General features: G+C 29.9%; 1 protein-coding gene across 1 annotated transcript in view; it reads left to right on the top strand.

The window, feature by feature from the left end:
* The window catches only part of LOC132934999 (uncharacterized), a 33,819-nt gene that overhangs the window by 5,300 nt on the left and 1,500 nt on the right, over positions 1-27,019 (top strand). Inside the window, 14 exon segments of the mRNA XM_061001432.1 lie at positions 4,013-4,194; positions 4,406-4,673; positions 9,299-9,541; positions 10,475-10,549; positions 11,084-11,282; positions 11,814-12,060; positions 13,730-13,926; positions 14,418-14,559; positions 15,909-16,519; positions 19,069-19,655; positions 20,456-20,564; positions 20,686-20,776; positions 20,778-20,877; positions 23,193-23,417. Coding sequence (XP_060857415.1) covers positions 4,036-4,194; positions 4,406-4,673; positions 9,299-9,541; positions 10,475-10,549; positions 11,084-11,282; positions 11,814-12,060; positions 13,730-13,926; positions 14,418-14,559; positions 15,909-16,519; positions 19,069-19,655; positions 20,456-20,564; positions 20,686-20,776; positions 20,778-20,877; positions 23,193-23,417 — 3,253 coding nt within the window. The 5' untranslated portion in view covers positions 4,013-4,035.

Here is a 27,019-nt window from a genome sequence, read left to right as displayed (position 1 = left end):
AATACAACCGTTTTTAGTATTTTGAGTATATCAAATAACAATACAAGTTGTAAAAATAACCATTAAACGAGCTATTATAATATGATATTATACTATTGTTACTCAGTAGGGCGTCGTTTTTGTGGCACAACGAGGTCAACTGATAAAAAACGCATAGACTTTTTATTACTAGAAAATGTCTAAAGTAGCCGATAATAAAATCGGGTTAATGCTACATAAGATATTATACAAAACTAGCCATTCAGGATAACATCACCGCCACAAGCGTTTGGTCTTTGTACACGCGAATTATATGGTAATCAAAAAGATTGACCTTTGGCTGGCCGATTATTATTTTAATGGTAATTGGGTCGAAAACACTCGACCTCGACCTCAAGACATCGGTTAATGTCTACTATACCGCGTCATTGTGTGTCCGAATAAAATTAACGCTCAACTTTTGCGTGCATAATCGATTTCCAAATAATCATGTGACAAGGTCATAGACCATATTATGTCCATATAATAAATATTCCAGAATGTACATATAGCCTTTGACAATAAATACTCCATTTTGTTTATTGCTTCACAGTCAATAGTTTTTTCAATGTTTTCGCCTTATAAAAAAGCAACTTTTAGAACAATTTAAAATAAGGACTTACATTTGTTCGCTTCCTGCGAACTATAGTAAACCAATATGCGATTGTTAAAAAAATATTTTTTTCCAATAATTTTTATCAGTTATAGTATGTTCTTTTTTTTTTTTTTTTTCATATGCCACACATGCCATATCTCTCTAACACTTACTATTAAGGACCGCCAATCTGTATAGGTACATTTCCCGTTCCATTTGCACTTTACGACTATCATTACTTAAACAGGTAGGTATATTGTATATACCAATAACAAAGGCGTCAATCTTTGAAAATCCAGGGGGGATACTGTATTTTTTAAATAATATTACACAATATAACACAATGGTTTAAACAACTTGTTTTAAATAGTTTGAACAGTATATTTAAAATGGTTTATAACTCAAACGTTTTGTTAATTGTTTAGAACAGTGTAAAATCCGAGTGAATATTGTTTTTTTTTTTAAACGGTAGTTTTTGTTTTAAACTGTTTTTTCTGTTTAAAATGATGTTTTAAACAAAACAAATTGTTTGAGTTTTAAACCGTCTTAAATAAACTGTTTAAGACACAGTTTTTTTTTTGTTTTTTTTTTAAATGAATAAATACACCAACTTTGCGAGTGTATTCACACAATAGTATTTATCAATTTATCATAACTATATAATTATTTATAAAATAAATAAAAGTAAGTAGTTAAATTTCTAATAAAATGTATATCATATAATACAAATAAAGCACATTATTATTTGATTAATACAATTACTACTTAGGTACTTAAAAAAGTAAAAAACATTATATCACTAAAAATAATTAAATGTTAAAACAAGAACTGTCAGTTAAGTTTATTTTTTTAAATTTCGTCAACAATATTTTGAACTGAATTTAAATCTATAATTTTCTGTCTATGTATACTAAGCATACATAATCCAGATAATAAATTAAAGTATAGTGGCTTGGTGTGGCGCGGTATGTGCATTCAACTGCGGAAACAAATCAATTGATATCGAAATTGATCTTAGTGTTGCTAACTCCCGTGGATGGGTGACCACCCGGGATTTTTAGCTACAAATCCTTGCCACACATACAAACGTGATTCAATCAATCGTTCCAATCGTTTCTCCACTTACAAAAAAAAACAGCTAATGGCCATAGTTTCCGCCACTTGTCGGGCTTAAGCTTAAAAAAAAAAAAATAATAAAAAATAATATTATACTTATTATTAAGTTTAATATCTATGATGATCAGGTCTGTGCATTGAATGCACAAAAACCTTAAAAAATGTAAAAAAAATGCAATACAAAATGCACTTAAAATGCAAAAAATGAAATATAAAACGCCAAAAATGACAGTATAAAATTTAATTTTTATATTTATATTGATATTATAGGATATTATATATTAGTACATTACATTTTACATACATAAAATAGTGTTTATTTAATAAAAAAAAATCAAATATTGATTGAATTTGATATTGGTTACTTTCCTAACATTTGGAAAAAGTCTTTTGTGACGTCGATACATAAATCCGGTGACAAACACGATGTCACAAATTATAGACCTATTTCTAAGTTGTCAATAATTCCTAATATGTTTGATGCAATTATCACAAAAAAATTATCTTAAATTATTTCCCCGTACATTTGCACTAATCAACACGGCTTTAGATCTAAAATGGAAATTTCCACTAACCTCTTGCTTTACCAATCTAAAATTTTAAATTCCTTCAATAACCATATTCAAATTGATTCCATTTACACGGACTTCCAAAAAGCTTTCGACAAAGTAAATCACAAACTACTTCTAAAAAAACTATTTAATTTTGGTTTCAGTGGAAAGTTTTTAAGTTGGATAGAATCTTATCTTACTTGCCGCACCGAAGCAGTAAAGTTATCTCTTTTCACTTCCAATTATTTTAGTATGTGTTCGGGAGTTCCACAAGGTTCTCATTTAGGTCCTCTATTGTTTATATTGTTTATAAATGATTTACTCGCTGTTCTTGATTCTTCGGTTAGGTTAGATAACTAATACATTTATTCGTTTTTGAATTACACCAAAATAATAAAAGGTATCGGGCTAGCGTATAAACCATCCTTAATGTTGAAAATCGAAGCAATTTTTCAAAATCAACTCGTTTATACAGGCACACAAAAAAATCACACATAATTGTGAAATCAATACAATTCCTCAGATCCAAAAAAAGTAAAATTATTTTGAAACAAATAATTAATTACAAATATAAAAATGCGTATTTTAAATGCATAGGTATTAAATGTATACTATTAATTTACAAAAATAATTATATATTATTAAAATAAAATAGTTAAACTGTCATGTAAAAACATACAATTTAGAATAATTTATTCACGTAAAATATTTGTACACTTGTTAAAACTGTAAGTTGATAAGCAAGTGTTGTTTATTAACTTAGAACATAAAATAATCAAAATTCTATCTATGCGCGAGTTTAGGCCGCAAGTTGAAGGGATGTTGAGGATGATAACTATTTTTTGGAAAAGTGAATTTAGCTGCAGATTTGATGCTACAAATATTTATTTACAATGAATTGAAATGTATATTATGGTCAGTTTTACAAAGGAAAAATCTCGAAAAAAGTTTTTTAAACGCACTTGATCAGAAATATACATTATTATTTATTATTTATTAGTATTGTGTTTAATATTGTATTCTATGTTTGCAATAAAAAGTATTTAATATAACTATATAATCGTTGACTAATAAATGTAAAGTGATACTTTGTCGATTGTTACAATACTAAAATATATATTTTGAATTAATATTGAATATAAATCACTAAATCTGTACCTATTAAAAAAAAATTGTTTCTGGTAAAAGGGCCTTACCAAAGGTATATAGCCCCCCTCATATTATGACCGTAATCCGGCCCTAGATTAGACATTAAAATACTAAAAACACGGAAAAAATAAAACAGTTGTTTGTACTATAAAATTAGTAGGATTGACTGTACATTATAATTGCTATCAGATTTACTAAAATATTATAGTCAAGTTATTATAGTTATTCGAATTGAAATCGGCTATATTAACTAAATTTTTAAGTTAATTCAAACATTAAAAACTGCATTAACTATAAAATATAGTAAACTTAACCATTACTAATAACTATACTTATATTTATATAGTAATAATAAGTAAATCATTTTAGTTATTTTACCTATTAAATAGTTAAATAGTTATATTATTTACTATAATTTGTTTAACTATAATATTATAGTAATTTTTTTTTCCGTGAGCAGGTATTAGGTACACAATAATAATTACATGATCGTCCATGTTTATAAAAATTATAATTATATCTTAAAGTCTAGTATACAGTTATATTGGCTATATTTTTAAATGTAAACAAACATCTGTTTTAGGTTGGATATAATACGATTTAATAATGACTACATTAAGGACCACCACTACAACTGAATTTCGAAAACGAGTATATTTCGATGGGTCGCCATCACACGTTTTCAATGACAAATGTCTAACGCCTTTAATGAAAGCATGTATGTACGGACGATCCGAACAAGTCAAACTAATCCTAGAAGAAAAAGTAAATAATAACTATTATTGTATTACATAACAAAAATTATGTAACAAACAACAATCATATGCAATTAAAATAAAATTTATTAAAATATGTGTTTAAATGTAGCTAAAACTGTTGACTGTGAAATGATTTGATTTAACTCAATAGAATAATATTCTCTTATTATCGCGTTATGTCTTATTTTAATAATTTAACTCTATTTTTTTTTGAACAGCCATTGACAGTGGTAGAACGGGATGGTGTTTTTAAGACTGCGTTGCATTACTGTGCCGAAAACGACGAGGACGATGCAGACTGCGCTAAGCTTCTCCTAGAAGCCGATCCATCAATAGTGGATATACCCGACGACGATGGTCACACGGCTCTACATTTGGCTGTAATCGCTGGGAATTTGCCGTTAGTTCGATTCCTGCTCGTGTCCGGCCAGGCGGACCCAAATAAGCGAGATGCTGAAGGTCACTCGACTGTACATTGGGCGACAGGTATATAATTATGGTATCTTAAACGCACATCAACTAACAGTTATTAGTTATGACTTATGATGTTTGACTTATTTGAGATTACCTATATGTAATGTTGATTGTAAAACATAATTAAATAACGAGAAATTGTATCGGTAGGCACTTTTTACTAGTTTTTAGTATTGTTAGGTAGGTACATAAATATAATATATCTACCTAGTTATAATACCTAAATATATAGATATGTATTGACTATTATAACCTATAATCATTCGTAATTACAGCCAATAGCTGTATAGTAGGTATTTCGTTAGATTAGCCTAAAATAAATAGTATTGTGATGTGCAGAGCCCTACTTAGGGGGGGGGGGGGGGGCTGACAAAATTAGGGCACATAATATATTACTGTAATATACTAATATAGTCATATATGATTTATTTATATTTATCAAGATTAAATAATACAATTACTTATTGACATATGGTATAATTTATTTATAATTTTAAAATATAAATTGATTATAAAAAACAACAAAGCAAAAAATGAATTTATATTTTAAATCAAAGGGGCCCTCCAAAAAGTTAGCCAAGGCCCCAAAATTCCTTAGTAGGACTCTAGTGATGTATATAGACGTGTGTGTTATTTTTCTGCTTGTAAACATTTTCTCTAGTAGATTTTCAATTTCAGCATCTTTTTTGACGGGAAAGTGTTTATAGTTGGTACTTTTAAGAGATCAAATTGGAAATTTCTCAGCAGTTATCAAAAGTGACGGGAAAAACGATTTTCTTATTTTCTTGTAATTCAAAAATGAATGACCTTAAAATTTAAATATTTGACATTTTTCACCGAACGTTTATTTTATCATTTTACATAAATTATACTATATTTACAAAATATTTTGAATCGTTTTGAGCTACTTATAGACGTTGAACGTTATATTTTTTTTCTATAAATGCTAATAACTTTTTTTTTTTGGGCCAAAAAGATTAAAAATGTAATACAAGGTTCCTCGTAAGTTGTTATAATAACAAGTTAAAAAACTAAATTTAAAATTTTACAAAATTCGTCAAAATCTCAAAATTAGCAAATTATTTTGTATAGTTACAAATGTATACAATTTTCAGTTTTATAGCTAAGGATTGAAAATTTAAAACAAGGTCCCTCACAAGCAGTTCGTACATACACAAAATCCAAAAAAATATATAAACACAGTTTATTTTTATTACTATTTTAAGTCCAAATTTAAATGAAATTAGATAATAGATATTTAAACAAAGAATGATCTTAGTTATTTTATTGTAACTTAATATTATTATAATATTATTACAAACCGTCTCCGCTCAGAACCATTTTTCGTATACAATGTCACAATGATATTATATTATATTGAATTCAAATTTAAGACCATCCATTACAGTGATGAGCTTGTTGTAACCCACTGTAGAGCAGAGTGGTTTCCACCTTTTTTAATATTATAATAACAATAGGATATTAAAATTGATGATCAGAAAATATAAGTGGTGCAGTTTATTTTATAAGAAATTAGCCATAGAAAAAATATGAAAAAATTCCCTTGTCATTTCTGTAAGGCTCTTAAATTATACAAAATTATTTTATGACCAAGGAACCTGAAGATTTGAAATGTCACATATAATTATATAGGTATATGAAATTTTGAGTGTTTGTTGTTCTTGCAATTTTTTTTCATCCTTATAGTTTTTAGTGACACTTTTTTTTAAGTGGTAAATTTATAAATGTCTCTGATTGTACATACATATTAAATAAATGTCTGGAATAGCTGACTAATGAGTGATGCTATTTATATTCTTTGCTAAGTATACCGTGTATATTATATATAATATATTACATAACACCTTTGGTATATTAAATGTATAAGTTTGAATTAAATTTGTTTTTATAATGTTTCAGTATGACTATTGACTTTAATACTTAGGTACATAATATGTCTATGAAATAAAAAAAACATCAGTATGCAAAATAATATATTACTAATAAATAATAATAAATCGATCACAATAAGGTATAGGGAAATATAATTTTAATATATTATTATTCTAAGCTACATAACTTAAATAACTGGAATTGTTTTATAGAAGATCGCGTGACTATGAAAAAAAAAACTTTCATAGGTAGGTAGTCATTCTCCATAAGTTTTTATTCAAAATACAATAGAACCATAATAATATATACCTTTTTTTAAATATAGGTATAACAATTAATAATTTGTTCCGAAATCAATATGTTCTATATTATAGGGAATGGGGGAACAGAAAAATTTTCAAGCTGCGTATCGATAAGTGTATAATGCGGGTAAGAACATTGAAAATTAAAAGTTTATCATAATAACGACGCAATTATAATAATAATTATATGATTATAGATTTTGATATATTTCTTGAATTATTTTATTTTATCATGTTTATAAATTATCTCGTATAAAAAAAGTCGGCGTCGTGCCGTAAACGGTAAACAGGTGTAAGTACATAATAAATTAACTTATTAAAATATATGACATTATAATAGGTATATATATTATGAATATATGAAATGAGTCACACGTTAGCAACAATTTTGTAACATATACACAATATAAATACAATAATGGTTTAGCTATGAACAAGTTTCTATTTATTCAAATGTATTATATTAAACAATATAAAAGTTTTGTAAAATAATAATTATTGTCTATTGATAATTTATGGCAAGTTAAAGCATATATTATAGACCTTTCTTTCGATTACTTAGTTTACGTCAGTAATGTAACAGAGCTATTAAGCTATTAAGCTAAAAATTTGTTTGGTGAATGTGACACAAAATAGCAAAATAAAATGCAATTTAAATATATATATATATAAATATATTGTACTCATTTTTGAGATTTTTCAATGTGATATTAACTTTTAAATTATGGGCGGAGTAATAAATGCTTTGAATCTCAACTTTAAGGTTGGTAAATGGTAGAAAATGAGATCATTGAGATCTATATGGTACGTTTGCGGGTCAAAAATAAAATGTAATTCTCAAAACAATCCGGGAGAACAAAAAAAATTAGGTAAGAACGGTAATCTATTTTAACCACTATAAGCTCTAAATCATTTTTGGATAAAATGTTGTATTTTTGTTGTAATTCAAAAATGTATGGTTTTGGAGACCTGAATTGTTCATTAAAAATGTACATTAGTATTTACGTTTGAAGTTCAAATGTTGAATTATGTTAAAATTATTAGTGGGGGACTTTAAACTTTTCACCACTATGTCTACCTATATTATTATTTACTTGACATAATATAATTTTATAGATTCATTTTAAGCTATTTATACCATGCACCTAATCATGAAAGTCTACGTGGTACGTTAGTATTTACTTTTAAGTTTATAGGTAATAGCAGGTATTTAGTAATATTAAATTAAATAATATTATAATATATTATAATATTATGTTAACAGGAACGATTTGATTTTGGTAAAAATTACTTCGACCTATTGTATATTAATTGTATTATACTAATAGAAAAATAAATTACTATAATAGAAATATAAAGTGTATAATCAAATATGAGCTGACAGTCCGTTTCCGCTTAGAAGTTAGAATCGTTTTTCGTATGCAATGATTTATATCATTGAATTCAATTTTAACTCATCCATTACAGTGACCTACTCAATGACGAGGTACTCACGACATCTACTGCGTCTGATGCATTTTTTGACTTCCTTGTTACTGGGTCACTGATAAATATAAATATTTATTTTACGGTCAGCTTAAAATCAATAACTTTTAAATTATTTATAACATTGCGTGGTGTATCATCTTGGGGAGGGTCATTAAAAAATATATCTACATAGTAATTTACTGTTACATATAGGTATATCTACCACAAGTTTGTTAATGTTTCAAATGAATATTTAAAAATATTTCCTATGAATTCTACATTTTCCGTATGTATTATACCCAACCCTTCACATTACAAATAGGTTTAGTCTAACAAATGTTTCATGCATTAGATTCTATCATTTTATTTTTAACAGTTTAGATTATTCTTAATATATTATGAACATTTAACTTGTTAAAAAAAAATTCAATATAGTTTTTATTTAAATGCCATCATAATTATATCGACTTATGACTTATAAGCCATATAAACTAAATTAAATTGTTGCATGAAATAATATCAATCCAGAAAATCCAGTTGTTTTAACAATGAGTTTTTTTTTGTGTAACGACACTTTTTAAAGAAGAAAAAATGCTTCAAACTTCAGTATTGAGAGTGGTTATTTTGGTAGAAAATGTTGTCTGACACCTAAGTATAGGTTCGTTTTAGAAATCGTATGTAGAAAATTCCCAGTACTTTTCTTAATATTCCGAAAAAATTAACAACGGGAAACGGGGATATTTACGCAACAGTAGTTTTCAACACAATCGATTTATGGTAGTTAAAAATATTGAAAATACATATTAGTAATTTTTTATACGTTTTTTAAGTTAACATTTTTTACGAAATTGGATATTCAATCGTAAAAAAACTTCGTATACATTATTCATCTATAACCTGTTGCATAGAATATGTAATATGATTGTTTCCGCTGACGGATTGTCTCATTTGTCCGTGTCTATATTATGTTCGCAGTGTGCGCAGACGTGGATGCTCTCGAGTTGGTGCTCAGCCACGGCGGCACAACCAGTTCGGCCGACGTGCACGGCGGATACGCCGTCCATTACGCCGCTCAGATGTGCGGCAACGGAGCGTGTCGTTCGGGCGACGCACGGAACACCGGTGTCCGCGTGTTGCAGCTGTTACTGTCGTTCGGCGCTGACGTCCACGTGGCCGACAAACACGGACGCCAACCGATTTTGTGGGCGGCCAGCGCGGGTATAAACGATTTACGACCATCGCCTAAGCATAATATATAAGTGGCGTCGTCATTTTTTTTTGGGGGGGGAGGCATTTGTCCACGTCTATAATAAGTTTTTAAAAGCTGGGTTGGAAAGAAATACTGAGCCAAACGTCAGGACATTTGGGATTCACTGGTCTGGCCACGTCTCCTCGAAGTAAACACGTTTTAATAAAAATATTTTGTGTAGGTATTATTTAATATTTTTCTCAACTGTATTAAAAAAATGATTCTGTAATTATTGTACAATTTTATTTTTGCATTTCGAATTGTATAATATATTAACGATAGTCGCTAATCGTTATATCTCGCCAGTTCAACGTACCGCAGGAATGGCCAGGTGCATATACTCTACACAAAAACAAATTTTAGAGGAGAGAGGGGTTATAAGTTATAATTAACATTTAATGACGCCATTGCAATATATATTATACCATGTATCGATCACCTATGGGCTATGACCTATATAATATCGATAATCAATACCCTCTCATTATAATAATATTATTTGAACTCGAAATCTATATATTATGTAATAACTTTATACCTAGGTATATATTATATAGGTATTTTTTTATTTATTAGAAATAATCGATGATTCCCTGAATGTTTGAATGGTTGTTGGAAGATTTTGGAAGATATACAACAATTGCGTATAATAATATGTATAACATAGGTAGCGCACTAGCTATATAATATATATAATATATTGTGACTATTCAATAAATTCGAGTAAATAGTATTAACGAACAAATTCGAAATATCCGTTTATTACTAAGAAAACATGAAGTATTTTTTATACTTTGCTTATTTTATAATTTATTGTTTGGTCTTTTTTATTATGTACAATATGCAGAAACTCTTATGGTTTTAAATTATTACATTAAATGGTTTTAATATAATTTGTTCAGGTAGTGCGGATGCTATCATAACTTTGGTGAACGGTGGAGCAAACGTCGAATCGCATGACAAAGACGGACTGACAGGTAACTGCTTACAAATCGGAACAGAAAGTCGGAGGCTTGAAAATTGGGGTGTTAAATATTGTTGGGGTTACTTTAAATTTTAAAATATACGTATAATAATAATATCTATGCATGTGCAACGTGCATATCATATAATCAATGGTATAGTACCTACCCATGGGTAGTTGGCGTCGACCTCATCATGCAATTAATATTACCATGAACTCAACTGACAAAAGTTATAGTCATCATTATTGACTTATGACCCAATATATAATGACTAAAATTATTGTACAAAGCAATCGCTTCAGTTAATGTACAAGTTTAAATTCAGCTACACTGCAGGTGTGAAGTGGTACACTAGCAGGTGGCATTTATAATCATTGATCTAATGATCTATAAGGCCATAAATTTATAATATAATACCAATACGACGATCCATTATATTGACATTATTTTTATATATAATCATCGATTTGCGATCGTCGCCCGCTGCGATTGATCATGATAAATGCATTTCGTAAACAATAATCAAATGTCGTCGTTATCGAATAGCGTTGCACTGTGCAGCCAGTCGAGGACATGTGGAATGCGTAGACGGACTTTTGACGTTGTGTGGATGCGAAGTCGACGCGGTGGATAGCAACAGTTGTTCGGCTCTGTTCTACGCCGTGACATTAGGCCACGCGGATGCGACTGAGATGCTATTGGAACATGGAGCTAATCCCGATCGACAGGACGGCAAAGGAAGAACGTAAGACGATCACTATATTGCAGTGTATGCGCTAATAATGCGAAATGGAAAAGTAGTTTTTTAAAATGTTTTTAAATAAACAACGATAAGACTATTCAATAGTATACATACTGCAGTTCTGTATATAAAGGCGTTAAAAATCTCAATCGTTATGGTGTCTGTAACTTGTATATCTAACCGCGATATTAAAATTTATTCAACATATAAAAAGATTTGTTTTTTATGTACACAAGATAGTATATTTCTTTAGGAGGGTTTACACTGTACAACGACGATTTACTGTTTTCAAGGGGTGTAATTGTAATACGAACTCCTTCACACAGGGCTGTCCCGAACATCAATTCATGGTGGGGAGGGGGTAGACCTATTAATTTGCAGACTCGAAAAATTACTTTTCAATTCACTGATACTCTGTTACATTAATATTTAGCTTTAATTAGAGACTTACTCTTATGTCAGATGTCATTATAACTAACTAACCGACGTATGGTAATTATTATTATTGGAATTGTTTATATTTGTACGTTTAAGGCCAGCCCATTGCGGTGCATTTAAAGGTCAATTGGAAACGGTCCGACTTTTAGCTGAACACGGTGCCAATTTATGGTTGCGAAACTCAAAGGGTGGTTATCCATTACACGATGCTATGAGGTCGGGTCGCAAGGAGTTAGTCCTTTGGTTGATATCAATGCGTCCTGAGTCCGTAGATTATTATGATGACGACGGTAAACGACCATTGCATATCGCTGCTCTTAACAACAATTTGGAAATGAGTAAGGTAGACTAATTATTTATATTAACGTATTTATATAATAGTAGGTAAATACTATGCGTTTTTATTTATGTATTATAATTTATATTTCTTATAAATTATTGATTAATACTCATTAAAAATTAGAGTAATTTTAATTGTAAGTTAAAAATAGTAATAATAAATAAAGTAAATGTTTATAATATATTGTATCACTGCGTACTAATATCTATATCTATACATCGGGAACAATATCCAATATCCGGAAGGACACACGAGAGATTATATTGTGCGAGAGATCTAAAAAAGAAAAATTTGTATTTCGTTGTTATATGGTCTGTGTTTAAACATTAATATATAGTGGCTTGAATAAGAGTAAACTGCAGTTTGTGTTATATTACATTAAAATAATGCAACAATCTTTAAGTACCTACTCAATTTAGTTATTAACAAATAAATAAACAGTACTATTGCTGAACTTTTTCAGTTTATAATATAAAATAATATATTTATAGTTACACGGCGTTATGTATAGGCAATATAGGTACATAACTGAGTCAAAGAATAACATTTTTAAATGTTCGACTATTAACTATTGCGCCATATTGAATATTCCTATTATATTATATTATATTATATTATAATATTTCGTTTTAACATGCCGCATATTAAATACAATGTTTTGAACTTATATTTATAAATATCAAAATTCGCCACCTAAATTATTTTCCGGAAATTCATGAATCATAAGTCATGACTCATGACTTATTAGTTATCAATTATACAAATACATTTAATAAATTTAAGTTTAATAAAACTACAGAATATGTTATATACATAATAATTTTAATTTTAAAATAATAAAATGACAAATTTAAACTTTAGGGATTGACCTATTTTTGAATATTTGATATAATAGTTTCTATGTTAGGTATAATATTTTTAACTGTGCTTATAATTGCCTTGAACATTCAATCTTGGCAGATATTTGGTTTTTATAATAACCATAGTGCAGAAAATCTGAACATTTAGTTAACTGAATGGCGAATGAAAGTAAAGATGATATTGCTTATTTTGATATTTCTGGATGATTCAGATTTAATGTAGGTCCAACATTTATCATAGTTACTTAGTTTCTTGAAATGTATTATCTAGATTTTCATCAGAGAAAATCTTAATTAGTTCATCGCTTATTTTTAAACTTAAATTTTGATTTACTTCTTTAGTATATCAAATATTACTATTTTTTCAACAAATCCAATAAAACAATAAACGTTATCATTTAATGTTAAATTTTTGTTGACTTCTTATTAAATGTTTGGGATCTTTAGGTTGCATACTACTGGTATAATTCGTATCCGGTAAGGCAAATATGTGCTCTATACTATGTGGTAAAAATTTAAAAAATGGTTAAAATTTACAGAACATGTCAGTACTAAGACACTCACTTAAACCAAATTTTAAACGACTGACGTAGAAAGATGTTGTCCAAAATAATAATCGTTGGTTAATTTTAAAAACCACCTTCATCTATACAGTACTTATAATGTATTAATGTATAAAGTCCGATGTTTTTTTTCAAAATGAACATATTATTTTGATTCTAAGTTTAACATAAGCAGTTTGTAGTTAGTTTCCTTTATAGTATATAATTATTCATTGAAACATCTAATTTAATCTATAATAATTTATATAGATTATCTTAGATAATGGAGCATCAATTAACCCAGTAATGAAAATCAAAGGAGAACGAATGACACCACTTGATGTAGCTCTACGTAAAAACAATAGACATTTAGCGAAGTTTTTAAATCTTTTTGGTGGTAAACCAGCTAGCAAGTTAAATAAAACATTGTCTAAACAACAATCTACTGTACGTGTTAAGACTAAAAGGTTGGTTGTATAATATTTACTTAATTAGACATAATAGCTAAATAGAGTGTTACAGAAATAACTGGAAGATTAACTAAATTATAATATTATAAAGTAACTCTTATCCAATCATTTTTTTATGTTTAATTCTTATAGTTATTAGAATTTATGTAGGTGTTAAAATAAATTTTAAATATTGATAAGAACAGACGATATTTAGTTAGTAACATTTGTTACACTATGTATTTTTATATAATTGAAACCTCAATTCGGCTATTAAAGTTAATAGTGTTAAGTTGAGCAATTTTTTTTTATCTTGTAACTTAATTAATTATATATTAGGTACCAACATTTATACGCTTTGTGGTTAGCGAACACGTCATAAAATGTGTATATTATGTAGGTACATACATATATATACTAGGTTTATATAAAAATACATAAAAATCAATTATTCTCAAGCTTTAATGAAGTTCCTACTATTCGTGTCCTACTGAATATTTATTTTTTAGAATTGAATCTCGAAGAAATTCATATTCATCTGATTCAATTAGCCGTAAATATCGTAACGGCGGTGGTCGGAAAAAACAACTCAATTCTCGAAAAGCTGAGAGCCCGAAACCTAATAAAACATCAAAAGGTCGTGTAGTTCAAGTAAGTAAAATTGTCTATTACTATTAATAGTGTTGAAATCACTCCTTAGAAAGTTAAGCTTGTTAAAAGAAATAAAAACTTTGTAACGTAAGAAAATTCTCGTGTTGTGGTACAGGTGCACAGCACAAAATATATAAGCACGCTTAGCAGTCGTGTTCATTAATTTAGTTATTATTAAATACTCACGTATATGCTTATAATAAGATCAGTGGCGTCGAAGTCCATGTTAACGTCAGACCACATTTTATATACATCATAATTTTATTACGAACCCGAGTGTATTTAACTCATGATCATGAGTAAATGTATATTAGGGTACATCTATGGCTTTATATATATATTGTTAAATAATAAAGATATTGAGGCCGTGAAGTTTTAAAACTGTCTGACCACATTTTAATAACTTCGGTGCCACTGAATAAGATAGAGAAAATCAATATCAACCCGATGTCATGGAATGTGCATGTCGCCATGTGACGCGCGTTGTAAATAGCGCAGCAACGATAATGATCTGCGAGTGTCCAAGTCTAAAATGAGACCATCTGCATGTTTGTTAAGCAAGCGATACTTCCAAGTGTGCCTTTAAATGTACATTGAAAATGCTTGTAGAAAATGTCTACTGACTGTCTGACTATAATAATGACTAATAATTGATCGATTTCTACCACTACATAATAAATCATTAATAACTTCTTACATATTATATTCTGAGCGGAGCAACATTTTGGGTGATACAAATGCTCTAATTTTCGAAATCAGCATCTTTTCTGATAGAAAATTGAAAATTCAGAGTAGTTTTAGAAAGTGTAAAGACAAACAATAAAAAAATGAAAATTTTTTTTTGAAAATATAATGTCAATATAGAAACACACAAACAAATGGTAATTGGTATCAGTTATTAAATCTTATATTATACTGCGTATCATCTTATCATCTTTGACCATAAATCCTTGGAATTTATGTCATTGACCGGTCAGAAATGAAAATGTTAGTACAAATTTCGTATTTTCACAAAATGTTCCTACATAAAAAGCTGATTTGGGTATTTAAGTCATTTCCCAACTATGGCCTTTGACCTAATATAGGTTATAACTACATCGAGTACATTGCAGTGATGACTGATGATGGGGTCGGTTGAAAACAGCTGATACACGTATTAGTCATTCCACAGCAAACGATTGATTCGCCTGTAAATCGATTATTTTCAATGAGCTCCATCTGCAGAGCACTGAGCAGTTATCGGTGCAAATGTGTGATTGATTTCCAAACTGCTCGAGTCCTTCTCACACCTCCGCACCTATATATATATATATACGTTGTATACACAGTATGTTTTATAATCTACACAGGTGCACATAAGGGCAAACGTGTTGACGAAAACAGTCGGCAAGTCGCGTGATGACAGAAAGTCGTGCGGCGGTGGAGGTGGTACGTTACCGAAAGCTCATCGGAAAAAGGCGACCGGCGTTGCCAACGAGCCGAAGGAATGTTTCAGCGAAAACGATATGTGTTACGGCGGTGATGGCGACAACGACTTCGACTACGATAATTACGACGACGACGACCACTATGATGACGACGACGAGGACGACGAGGACGACGACGAAGATGACGTTGCAGATGACGGTGACGATGACTGTGCAGACGGTGGTGGTGGCGGCGTCGAAGAACAGACAAACGGTTCGGCTGCGGCGGCGGCGGCCGATCATTGTGGTAGCAGCAGACGACTGCACAGGAACAGGCGCCGTGGCAACAGGATAGCGACTCGAGGTGGTAGCGGCGGCGGACGTCGGCGACGTGATAAGGTGACATCCAAAGCAAATACTGCCGCCGACGACCAACAAGAATTACGCACGGACGGAATCGCAGGTAAAGCGACGTCCGTAGAGGTCGGCGGCGGTGGTAGCGATAAACCCATCGGAGCAAACTCAGCTCCCGGCGAACTCGACCGGGACGGAGTGTGAGTTTTTATCTGTTTAAAAATGTTTTTTTACTCCAACGCATTTTCTATATTATATATGCGCTATGCATTGTCGTGTTTTGGGGGTGTCCAGGAAAGTTAACCCCCCCCCCCCCCCCCCCCCCCCCCGAGTTAGATTAGAACCAAATTAGAGGCAAATGACATTTTAAGCAATACAAATTATAAACACGATTATAAAACAAGGTGAATGAATATTATACTATATACTATAATTATAGGTACAATAGGTAAATAACACAAAACATTATCATTTTTAAATTTGAAACAAACATAAGATTTTAATGTGAAGCAAATATGACGTATGAATTATTTTTTCAATATGCAGCAGAATTCATTACGCTAATTTTAACAATACACAGAATACACTATGTTAAAATTAGCTATTAGATTTTAAAGAGAAAACAAAGTAGGTATGTCAAATATTGTTAGGACACATTCCAAAAATAGTCCCAAAATACACCATTCACTGTATGAAGGTCGTAGTTGGTGTATTTTTATTGTTTTAAACAGAAAAAAATAGTTTAAAACAAGAAATACAGTTTGAAAAAAAAAACCACAATACTCACTTAGATTTTACACTTATTTAAACATATAACAAAACGTTTAAAACAAATATTTGAAATTTATCTTTTAAACATGTTTAAAACAAGTTGTTTTTCAAACATAACAACCCTGAATTAAATGTACTTTTTCCCTGCTGTTCCACTGTTTAACGCTTCAAGGAAACTGTACCTTAAAAGTTTCATTTCTTTCACAGCATTCGATGTAACAAAAATTTGTTTTTGTGTGGGCCATATAATATAAAGTTGCGTATAGGTAAAATGTCGATATCTCCCTAGTACCTACCACATAATTGTTAAAGACATTTACTAGGGACAATTTTTAAATTTAATTTGATATTACAGATAAACAAACCTAGTTGGGTAATTTTACCAAGCTTTAAAAACCCAGCTCTTAGTTTATATAGGTTATAGGTAGGAGGCAGGAGGTACCTATAGATGAATCTATACTTATATAATAACTGTATGTCCAAATCATATAATATATACAATATATATTATGTAATCGGGCAAAAGGGGTTACGTCAAAAAATCAAATTATGAGTATGGTTAAGTATCCAAATATTTAAAAATTCGTTGTTAATAGAGATTTTAACATAATTATGATTTTTTATGATTTATTGTTTTAGAGTAGGTGGATATTGGAATATTATACAATTTAATTAATATAAACTATCAAAAATATTTTGTTATATAATTTTAGTGACTTAACCCCCCAGTCATAAGTTATTCTACTTAATCCATTTTGATCAAGACTTAATAGTTAATTCCTTATTACCTACATTATTGTTACTATTATTGACTTAGAATCATAATCTTATAATTACCTACTTATATTTTATAATAATTTTACTGATATGGGCTATGGCCTTCATTCAATTTAATAATATATGCATATTTTTATTGTGCAATTTATTTTTTCGATTTAATGTTAAAAAATTATATAATCAACATTGTTGTTAATAATTCAAGCTGATAAATGAAAGTGATAATATCACACTCATTGTACAATAAAATAACCGAATTTGGTATGACAACACTATTAACAAAAATATTAAGCATTGACTTAATTATTATTGACCATAATACATCAGTTATATCTAGATTGAAACGATTATTTAGGTCAACTTAACCTTTTATGATCATAAATAGTATTGTAATTTTATTGATAAAATGTATATATGTCGACTCAAATCAAATAAATCATAAATCGTATTAAAATAAGATAACTCTTAAATACCAAGTGATGTTATGAATTAAAGAGGAAAAGTGTTTGACTTAATCTGATTTTATTAAAAAATAGATTATCTATTCACCAGAAATAAAATACATCAAAATCTAAATATTTGAAAATTTTACTTAACTCCTTTTTACCGCGCACGGAAGATATAAAATTATATATCATGTCAGAGTGTAACATAAATAACTGACAAATATAATTAATTAACTACAATACTACATGTAATAATTTTTGTTTTTGTTCCAATCAATATTGGAAGTATATGTAGGTATTATATTATATAAATATATAATTAATAATTATAAACGATTATCGTTTATCATTATAAGATGTTATCATCTTAATTGAAAAGAATACTTAAAACTTAAAAGTTATTGCATAGGTAGTTAATTACATCCGTCGGTTTTTTTCTGTTTTACTGTATATCGGGTTTACACCATTTAAGGCATAAATATTTCGTACATTATTTAATACGAACCCACATAGGGTGTCAAACATAGGGAGAAAATATTTGAATATATATGATAACAAGTATGTGCGATACACACAGTCGTGGCGTAAAATACAAATTCTGTTTTTTCTACCCTAAGTCCTAAGCTCCGAGTTAATACATTTTACGGTATTGAACCATTATTGTCTTTCAAAACAAATAATGTGTTCACGTAGATTACGGTATGCGCTACAATCATAGAAATTTCAATATAATAATATGTTATGTATCATTACAGGAAACCAAAAACAACCACAGAAAACGTGGACGCTAACCATGACGGTATACGATTAACGGACGGTCAAGCACCAGTGAAGGCAAAAATTGAAGGCAACATCGATCACCCGCTGGTGTCGGTGACGGGACCTGAAGAGACGTCGCACGATAACCACGACAAAAGAGAAGGTGGTCCGACGGCGGCCTTTGTCATAGAACAGGAATTTGGTGATTTGACGGTGGACGGTTCGTCGGTGACGAAAAGTGGTGCGCCGACGTTGACGGCTAAGAAAGGTGGTGAGGCGACAGTGACTGAAAAAGGAAATGTGGCTGAACGGTCGACGAGTCGCGAAGGAGGCAAAACGCCGATGAAGGGCCAACCCGACAGCGGCAGGGCCATAGTCGAAGTATTGGATCGCGTGGATACGCCACAACTGTCGGCCACGGTCGACGGCGATGGCGATGTCGGGGTGGGAGTCGTCGTCGGAAGTCGAAACTTCGTCGGCGAACCGACCGCGTTCAGTGTGTTGCCCGACGCAGGACGTGAAGACGACAGACCTTGCGAGTGTCCTGATTGTTGCAAGCGAAAACCGTCGCGGTCGACTTCCAGTAAGTCCTTCGTATTTTTATTTAAAATTATCCTATATTATTATAATTGTTGTTGTTGTTGTGGTTACTTTGAAAAGACTTTCTTTTTTTTTTTCATTATTTATTAGTAATTTTTACTATATTCGAAAAAAATAAAAATAAAAATATGAACAAACGGGAATATACAATAATGTATGATATAACATTATAACAATTAATTATATAACATATTTAATAAATTCAACATACCGTATTACCTATAGAAAAAAATAAATAACTTATAGTCATATAAATAAATTATAGCATACCCTTAGAAATAGAGGCTAACCCCCAGAGTTATTTTTCGTATGCGATGATTTATCATTGAATTCAAATGTTTAATACATCCACACAGTGACCTACTATAGACTATAGTCTCAAAATTTACTATAATAATATAGCAAAGCGCCTCTCTCTGGGTTTTTTTTTATATATATACAAAATTAAATTTCTGTATTCTTACAAATCTTCGTTTGCGTACGTTTCTCCTGAAAAGTATAGTAACCTCTTTGTAAAGGATATTTCTCAATGCATGTATAAATCTAATCACTAAATTAGTAACGAGTGAATTTTTTGAATACAATAAAATACAGGATAACTTGTAAAAAATAAAAACTGTTGTCCTCAATTAGTCGTTTGTGCATTACAGTACACTGTATATTTGTACATAATATAAGTTACAGTCGTCACAGACTTTACACTGTAATGATTTAAATAGTTACATACCTACGTTATATTTTATATTAATTTTATTGTATTCTGACGATCATGTTTCGTTTTAGAAAAAATAAAAAGCCGAATTCCTCGATTGAATAACTATTGTAGTCTAGCGCCTACTTCCGATCTAAACACCATGTCTGTAACGAAAGCAGTTCAATTGAGCAGTAGAAAGTAAGTTGAGCTTAAAGAAAATATTAAAATTAATTCAAATCTGAATAGGTAACATTAGATAATCTAAAGAAGTAAAATTCAGCGATAAAATGTGTTTAATACACAATGTATTTTCTCTTAGGTATAATTTGGAACGGTTAATTTTTTATCAACTGTCTGAATTAAAACGATTACAAATCAGAGCGGGCAAGTCTGACGAACGAGTATTAGTTTAAACGACTGGTTGAAGAGTATGGTAGTACAGGACTGTTTACTGGATTGAAAAGATACGACGGACCCTTTTCGTTTAAGCGTTTCGAAAAATATTTATACGGTGAGTCTAATCATTGCGTAAAAACTAAAAATCAAATAAAACTATAATGATGTCTATGAAGCATTAAAAAAAAAAAATTGCAACGAATAATAACCGTTATATTATTATGTACCAATGTAGTATAAGTATATGTATTATAAATCACTCTGAAATGTTCCACTTTAACAGTAATATGATTGCACATTTTTAGTTGCACTACATATAACGTAGTACCTAGTACATAATAATTTTAAACACAACATGCTGCGTGGGTTGCGTGTCTATTGAGCTGTGTAAGCAAAATATTTGAGTGAGCGTAAACATTTTAAGCGTTTCATGCAAAAGTTGCCTTTCCGTTGTACCTAGTCCAATATTAATAATATTGACATCGGAACGATTTATATACGTATATACTATATAACTACATAAGTGCCTATATCTATATAATTTTTGCTATTACATGAACAGTTATATCGTAATTACCTATTGTTAGAAAGTATGTATCTGAGGAACGCACTGTGGTAAATGTTTCATGTCATACACTCATACAGTCATACCTTATGTACTTATAAAGCTACCTAGGTTATTGCAAAACGGAACAAACAAAACCCCTCGTGCAGGCTCATACCTATATATAGCATCATAATTTAATGCTTGAACCTATTTACAGTTTTTGATTTCAAAGATATATAAGAGATGTAAACAACGTATTTAATAAACTATAATTATTTACTATTAATACTTCTCTTTTGATAATTAACTTAATTTTAAATCCGTAAATCTTTGAAAATATTTTTTGCAAGTATACTATATTCATACAATCATATTAAGTAGGTATATATTAGTACACCTCGTAGCCCGTAGGATATAATAATGGGTTTACGCTAGAGATGTTCTGAGTAGAAAACCTGGTATTACACCGGGTACCGAGTACTGGCCGAGTAAAATTTGTTATACTAACCGGGTATCGAGTATTGGCCGAGTAAAATTCATAGTACTAACCGGGTATCGAGTATTGGCCGAGTAAAATTCATAGTACTAACAGGGTATCGAGTATTGGCCGAGTAAACATTTTAATGCTAACCTGGTATCGAGTATTGACCGAGTAAAAATTTTAACACTAACCGGGTATGGAGTATAGGCCGAGTAGAAATATAAATACAAAATGGGTATTATACTACTATCAAAGTACCAAGTATCAACTATATGAACATTAGACAGTATAAACACAAGATTTATTTTTGTAATTCGTAGAAGAAAAACATAATATATATAATATAGGTAAATAGTAAATAAATACCTTTGTGTCTTAAGTCAAAGATAACACTAAATAATGTTTATTGTACACTTTGTAGAATGAGACTCAATTTAAATAGACATTAATCTATTTAGAGTGTTTCTAAAAATATTTTATAAGTTGGTACATTGCAATCATACATGATACATGGATACATCTACACCTAAAACAAATTTTTAACACTCATATGTAGGCACAGACATTTTTTTAAAAGCAATGATGATTTTTAATCACAAATGTATGGAATGAGTTATTTCTATCAGGTATCGAGTTTTGATGAAACATTTAAATTGCGCGGAATCGTGTGCGTGCGGGTACGTTTAACCTTCGTTCTTATAATATTATACGGGTATTGGGACGACCGGTAGCGTCGTCCATACAGTAAAATATTAATATATTACTATATTGGGTATTTTATTTTTAAAATTAACAGCGTTCTCGGTTGCTAATCGCTATAATTATTATTTTCATTTCATTTTCTACTGCGAACTGCGTCCAGTCGGATGTATATATTTTAAAATAATAATATGTGTATTGTGTTTCATTTTATTATATTTAATTTGACAATTTGTTATACCTATGACTACCGCTATTATATTTAAAGTCGCACCCCCCACTACCAAAACCCACGAGCCGCCACTGATGAACATAATATATAATTAAATATGCCATAGATGTAATTAAAAAAATCTCAAAACTATTGTTTTCGTTTGACTAATTTAAATGTTACATCATAAGTTATAACTTTCAAAAATCAATTTTGTAAACGTAATTTTTCACATATTTTATGGCAATATTATGATCTGAGACTAGAGAATAAATTATCAGACACCCGAGCACCCATCTGCACTCCACAGAGTGCACATAGACATACATATTATAACCTATCCCTATGTAGTATACACATATTATACATGGACATAGCATACTATAATTCTGAATTATATAATGTGTAACTACTGTAGAAAGTTAATACCTACATGGCTACATAACTACTATGCTTGTTTTCTTCCTATATTACACACATTATTATTTCTAGATCAACTGCTGGTATTGCAAAAACAATCGTTGGCCAACGATAAAACCGCGGTCCCCAGGGTGCAGTCAATCGACGAAGTGGAAAAACTGGCCGGGGCTTTGCGCCGCATCGACGCCGGAAAAACGGTGCTGGAGAACCCAAACGATTGTTTGTCGTGTGTCCGGACCACGAACAGGTGTTTTCACGCTACTCACGCATACACCGGTGTGCCTTGTGCCGCATACAGTGAGTATTCGACGCCCTCCACTTTCACGAGGGCGTTTTAAGTATAATAATAAATATTAATTTAATAACGTACAATTACGTGCGATATGATATGACGAAACTGCTGCACGGAAACACACAGAAGGGCAATTTCGAAGGTAGGGCCGTTTTATTGCGATTCCGCGTTAAAAGGGTGAACTGATGTTGTAATTATGTAGGTAGTTTTTTTGTCGACCATCCACTTGATACGTATTTTAATGGATTAATTCTCACATAAATAATGATTGAGGGTAAAAAACAATAATATATTAATACGCTGTATTATGGTCCCATGCAACGACATCAATCTGAAATTATTGGCACTGTATGACTATATCTATATATTAGTTCATACACGGACATGGTAAAATAATATTGACCTTATATATTACAACATAATGCAAGACTGAGAGTTAGATTTTAAAACCAATCAAAATTTTCATCACGAACTTTATCAAGCTTTGGGATTGTCAACTTGACGTGTAGTTGACGTAAATATAAAACTTGTTTTTTGTGTATGGCTTATGTATCTAATAATAACTAAGCAAAACATTTAATTGAATATCCTACTTAGGAAATCTCAATTTTATTTAAATCACACGTCCAAATATTTTGTTTCTAATATCAAAATCCCACTCAAACATATCCAAATCCTGAAATATCATATGAAAGTTTTTTTGATAATACAATGTATCAGATACATTTTATATAACTTTGAATTCGTAATTTATATCGAATATGATTATAACCTCCACTCCCATCTCTCTCCATAACCACCACAAACAAATTGTATTAGTACTTACCTGATATGAGATGAGAGTTTGTTTGATAGCATCGGGAAAAGGACAAGGCAGAAGGGGCAGCTCCCCAGGGCACCTCAATGTTGGGAGCCCTACGTCATTTTAAAAACATAGTTATTTCAAAATTTCATAGAGTTATGAGTGTATGACATTGAAATTTACAGAGGTGAAAGAAATACGATATTGGGCAAATATGACAGGGCAATTTTGGAAAGTTCAGTCCGGTATATCTATCAACAAGATTTCAGAACTTTTTTATGTTTTGGGTTCCGCATAATTTGAGCTTATTATTTTGTAACATCAAAAACTTTAGTAAGAGCAGTGTATTTTTCCGGAACAATAAAAAGAATATACCTATGATACCTTACCTACCTACCAAATGTTTTCTGCATCTACTTCCAGGTGGAACAAATTATCGCAATGTAAACTCACCAATTATTTGGCTACTTTATCTAATAAATAATAAATTTCGTATTCGTTAGGTTTCAATTAGCTAATATTGATATGATATCTCTCTATAACCAAAGCCAGTAAATTAACATTATAATATATAAGGTACCTACATACTTTATATAAGTATTGTATATTAAATATTTTGTCTTGAAATTTTAATTTATGTATTGGTACATATTTTCTTATTTTATTACCTACAAGTTATAATATTTATAATATGAATGTTGCGTACCTGTTATTTATTTGAAAAATAACATTTTAAATCGATTGGTAAATTATGTATTTTACTTAAGCAATAAATAAACATGTCTTGTACTTGTACTTCTAGTATCATAAAGCATATCTATATTAGTATACGATTGATTTTCCAATAACACCAGAAATCAAACTCATTTTTATATTCCATCTCACTCAACTTCCTATAGCCATCATGATCATCCGTTACCTACATAGAATGCTTAGATTGGAAAATCTGGAATGACCTATTAATATTTGTCTACACCTTATATGCTTACAATAATGAGAAATTATAAGTTATATTACTCATTCAATTATTTTATGTTTACTGTTTATTACGGAACTCACGTTAGCTGCACCCAACTACCTTAGTATTTACATTTGCTTAAATATTATTAGTTTATTGTTATATTTATCATTGTTTCACTACCTATTTCGGCTATTTCTGTAATAAAGCATAAGTTTATTATATTATCTTAGCAATTGTATTTTTGAATAGCCGTTCGGCGTTTATATACCTATCCTAATAAATAAATAAATACATTATTTGAGTAAAACAATGTTGGACGTTGGTAAATCAACAATAAATTGTTGAAAACGAAATTCTAAAACTAGTATATTCTGTGTCTGCAAAAAAAAATATGCCCGCTATCTTTTTTTAAAATTTATTTATTTCTATAATAATAATGAAATTTATTGCAACAACATAAATAATACAAAAAAGAATGACATAAAATACCATAGGATACATATTGTAGCACTCCCTAAAAGCAAAGCTTGTGCTGGGGGAGCGAGTTCTCGTCCCCTTAAGAATACAAAAAAATTGAAAAACAATCTATTACTCAAGTACAATTTTTACATAATAGTCTTATTATAATTCTATTATCTTTGAAAAATCCATATACTTAAGATAAGTTTTGAATGACTTTAAATTATCAAACCGATAAATATTAATACTTAACAAGCGACATAAATCAAAACATATAAGACACTTTTTTTGTCTAAAAACTTTTTGACGCTTCAGTAAACGTATATTAACATTTTGCTTATATCTAGTATGATATTCGTGATACAGGTATTAAAAGTTTATGTTTATACAAGTCTACTAATATAGCTTGATTATAAATAATCTTAAAATTATTTACATTGAGTTTTTCATAAATTAGAATAGTATTGGTCTGTTTAGGAAGATTTAGTAAATATTTAATAACAGAATTTACTGTAACATTGAGCATAAAGATAATGTTATTAAAAGTTCCTCCCCAAATTGATATACCATATGAGAAAACAGATTGCACTAAAAATAAATAAATAATTCTTTTATAATTTACGTCTAATATATACCTACCTTGGCTTCATTAAATACATAGAAAAATGTTCGTAAAATACCATTAATATAATTTACATGACTATCCCATCCAAGTCTATAATCTATTATTAAGCCAAGATATTTTAATTCGTTAACTTTTTCAAGTCTTACACATTTCTGGTCACATTTGGTATTTAAACTATTTTAGATAATGGACAGTAAAATTATGTCCATGTAAAACATTATTAACAGGTGAATTAAAACAAATTTAGATTTTAGTTTAAATTTAGAACTTTAAATTATTCTTACAAAACCAAGCATACACATTATTTAAAATATAATTTGCTTCATGGTACAAGCTTTTAACTGTCGATTCAGATAATAATAAAGCCGTATCGTCAGTAAAATTTAATAATTCCATATTACTATTTATATTTATATTTAATAGATCAATTATAAAAAAGATAATTAAGAGATTGCCTAAGACTGTTCCCTGTGGATCTCCACAATTTATGCATCTAGCCTTACTATAATAATCATTTACTTTAACTAGGTATTTGTATTATTTCACTTAAGAAAAACTTTAATAGGTTAGCCAGGTACACCACTAATATCTAAAAATTCTAATTTTTTTAGCAATAACTCATGATTTACACAATCAAAGGCTTTTTGCACGTCTAAAAAAATATTCATTACTTTAAATTAGCATCAATATGTCTACGAACAAGTTATCTAGTTTAATGAACGTATTAGTTGAGGACGCATCTAAATCTTCCGGCCAGCGC

This window comes from Metopolophium dirhodum, chromosome 1 (genome assembly GCF_019925205.1).
Source record: "Metopolophium dirhodum isolate CAU chromosome 1, ASM1992520v1, whole genome shotgun sequence".
In the NCBI taxonomy this organism is placed as follows: Eukaryota; Metazoa; Arthropoda; class Insecta; order Hemiptera; family Aphididae; genus Metopolophium; species Metopolophium dirhodum.
Note: the sequence above shows the minus strand (reverse complement) of the source record. Positions and strands in the feature narration are given on the sequence as shown.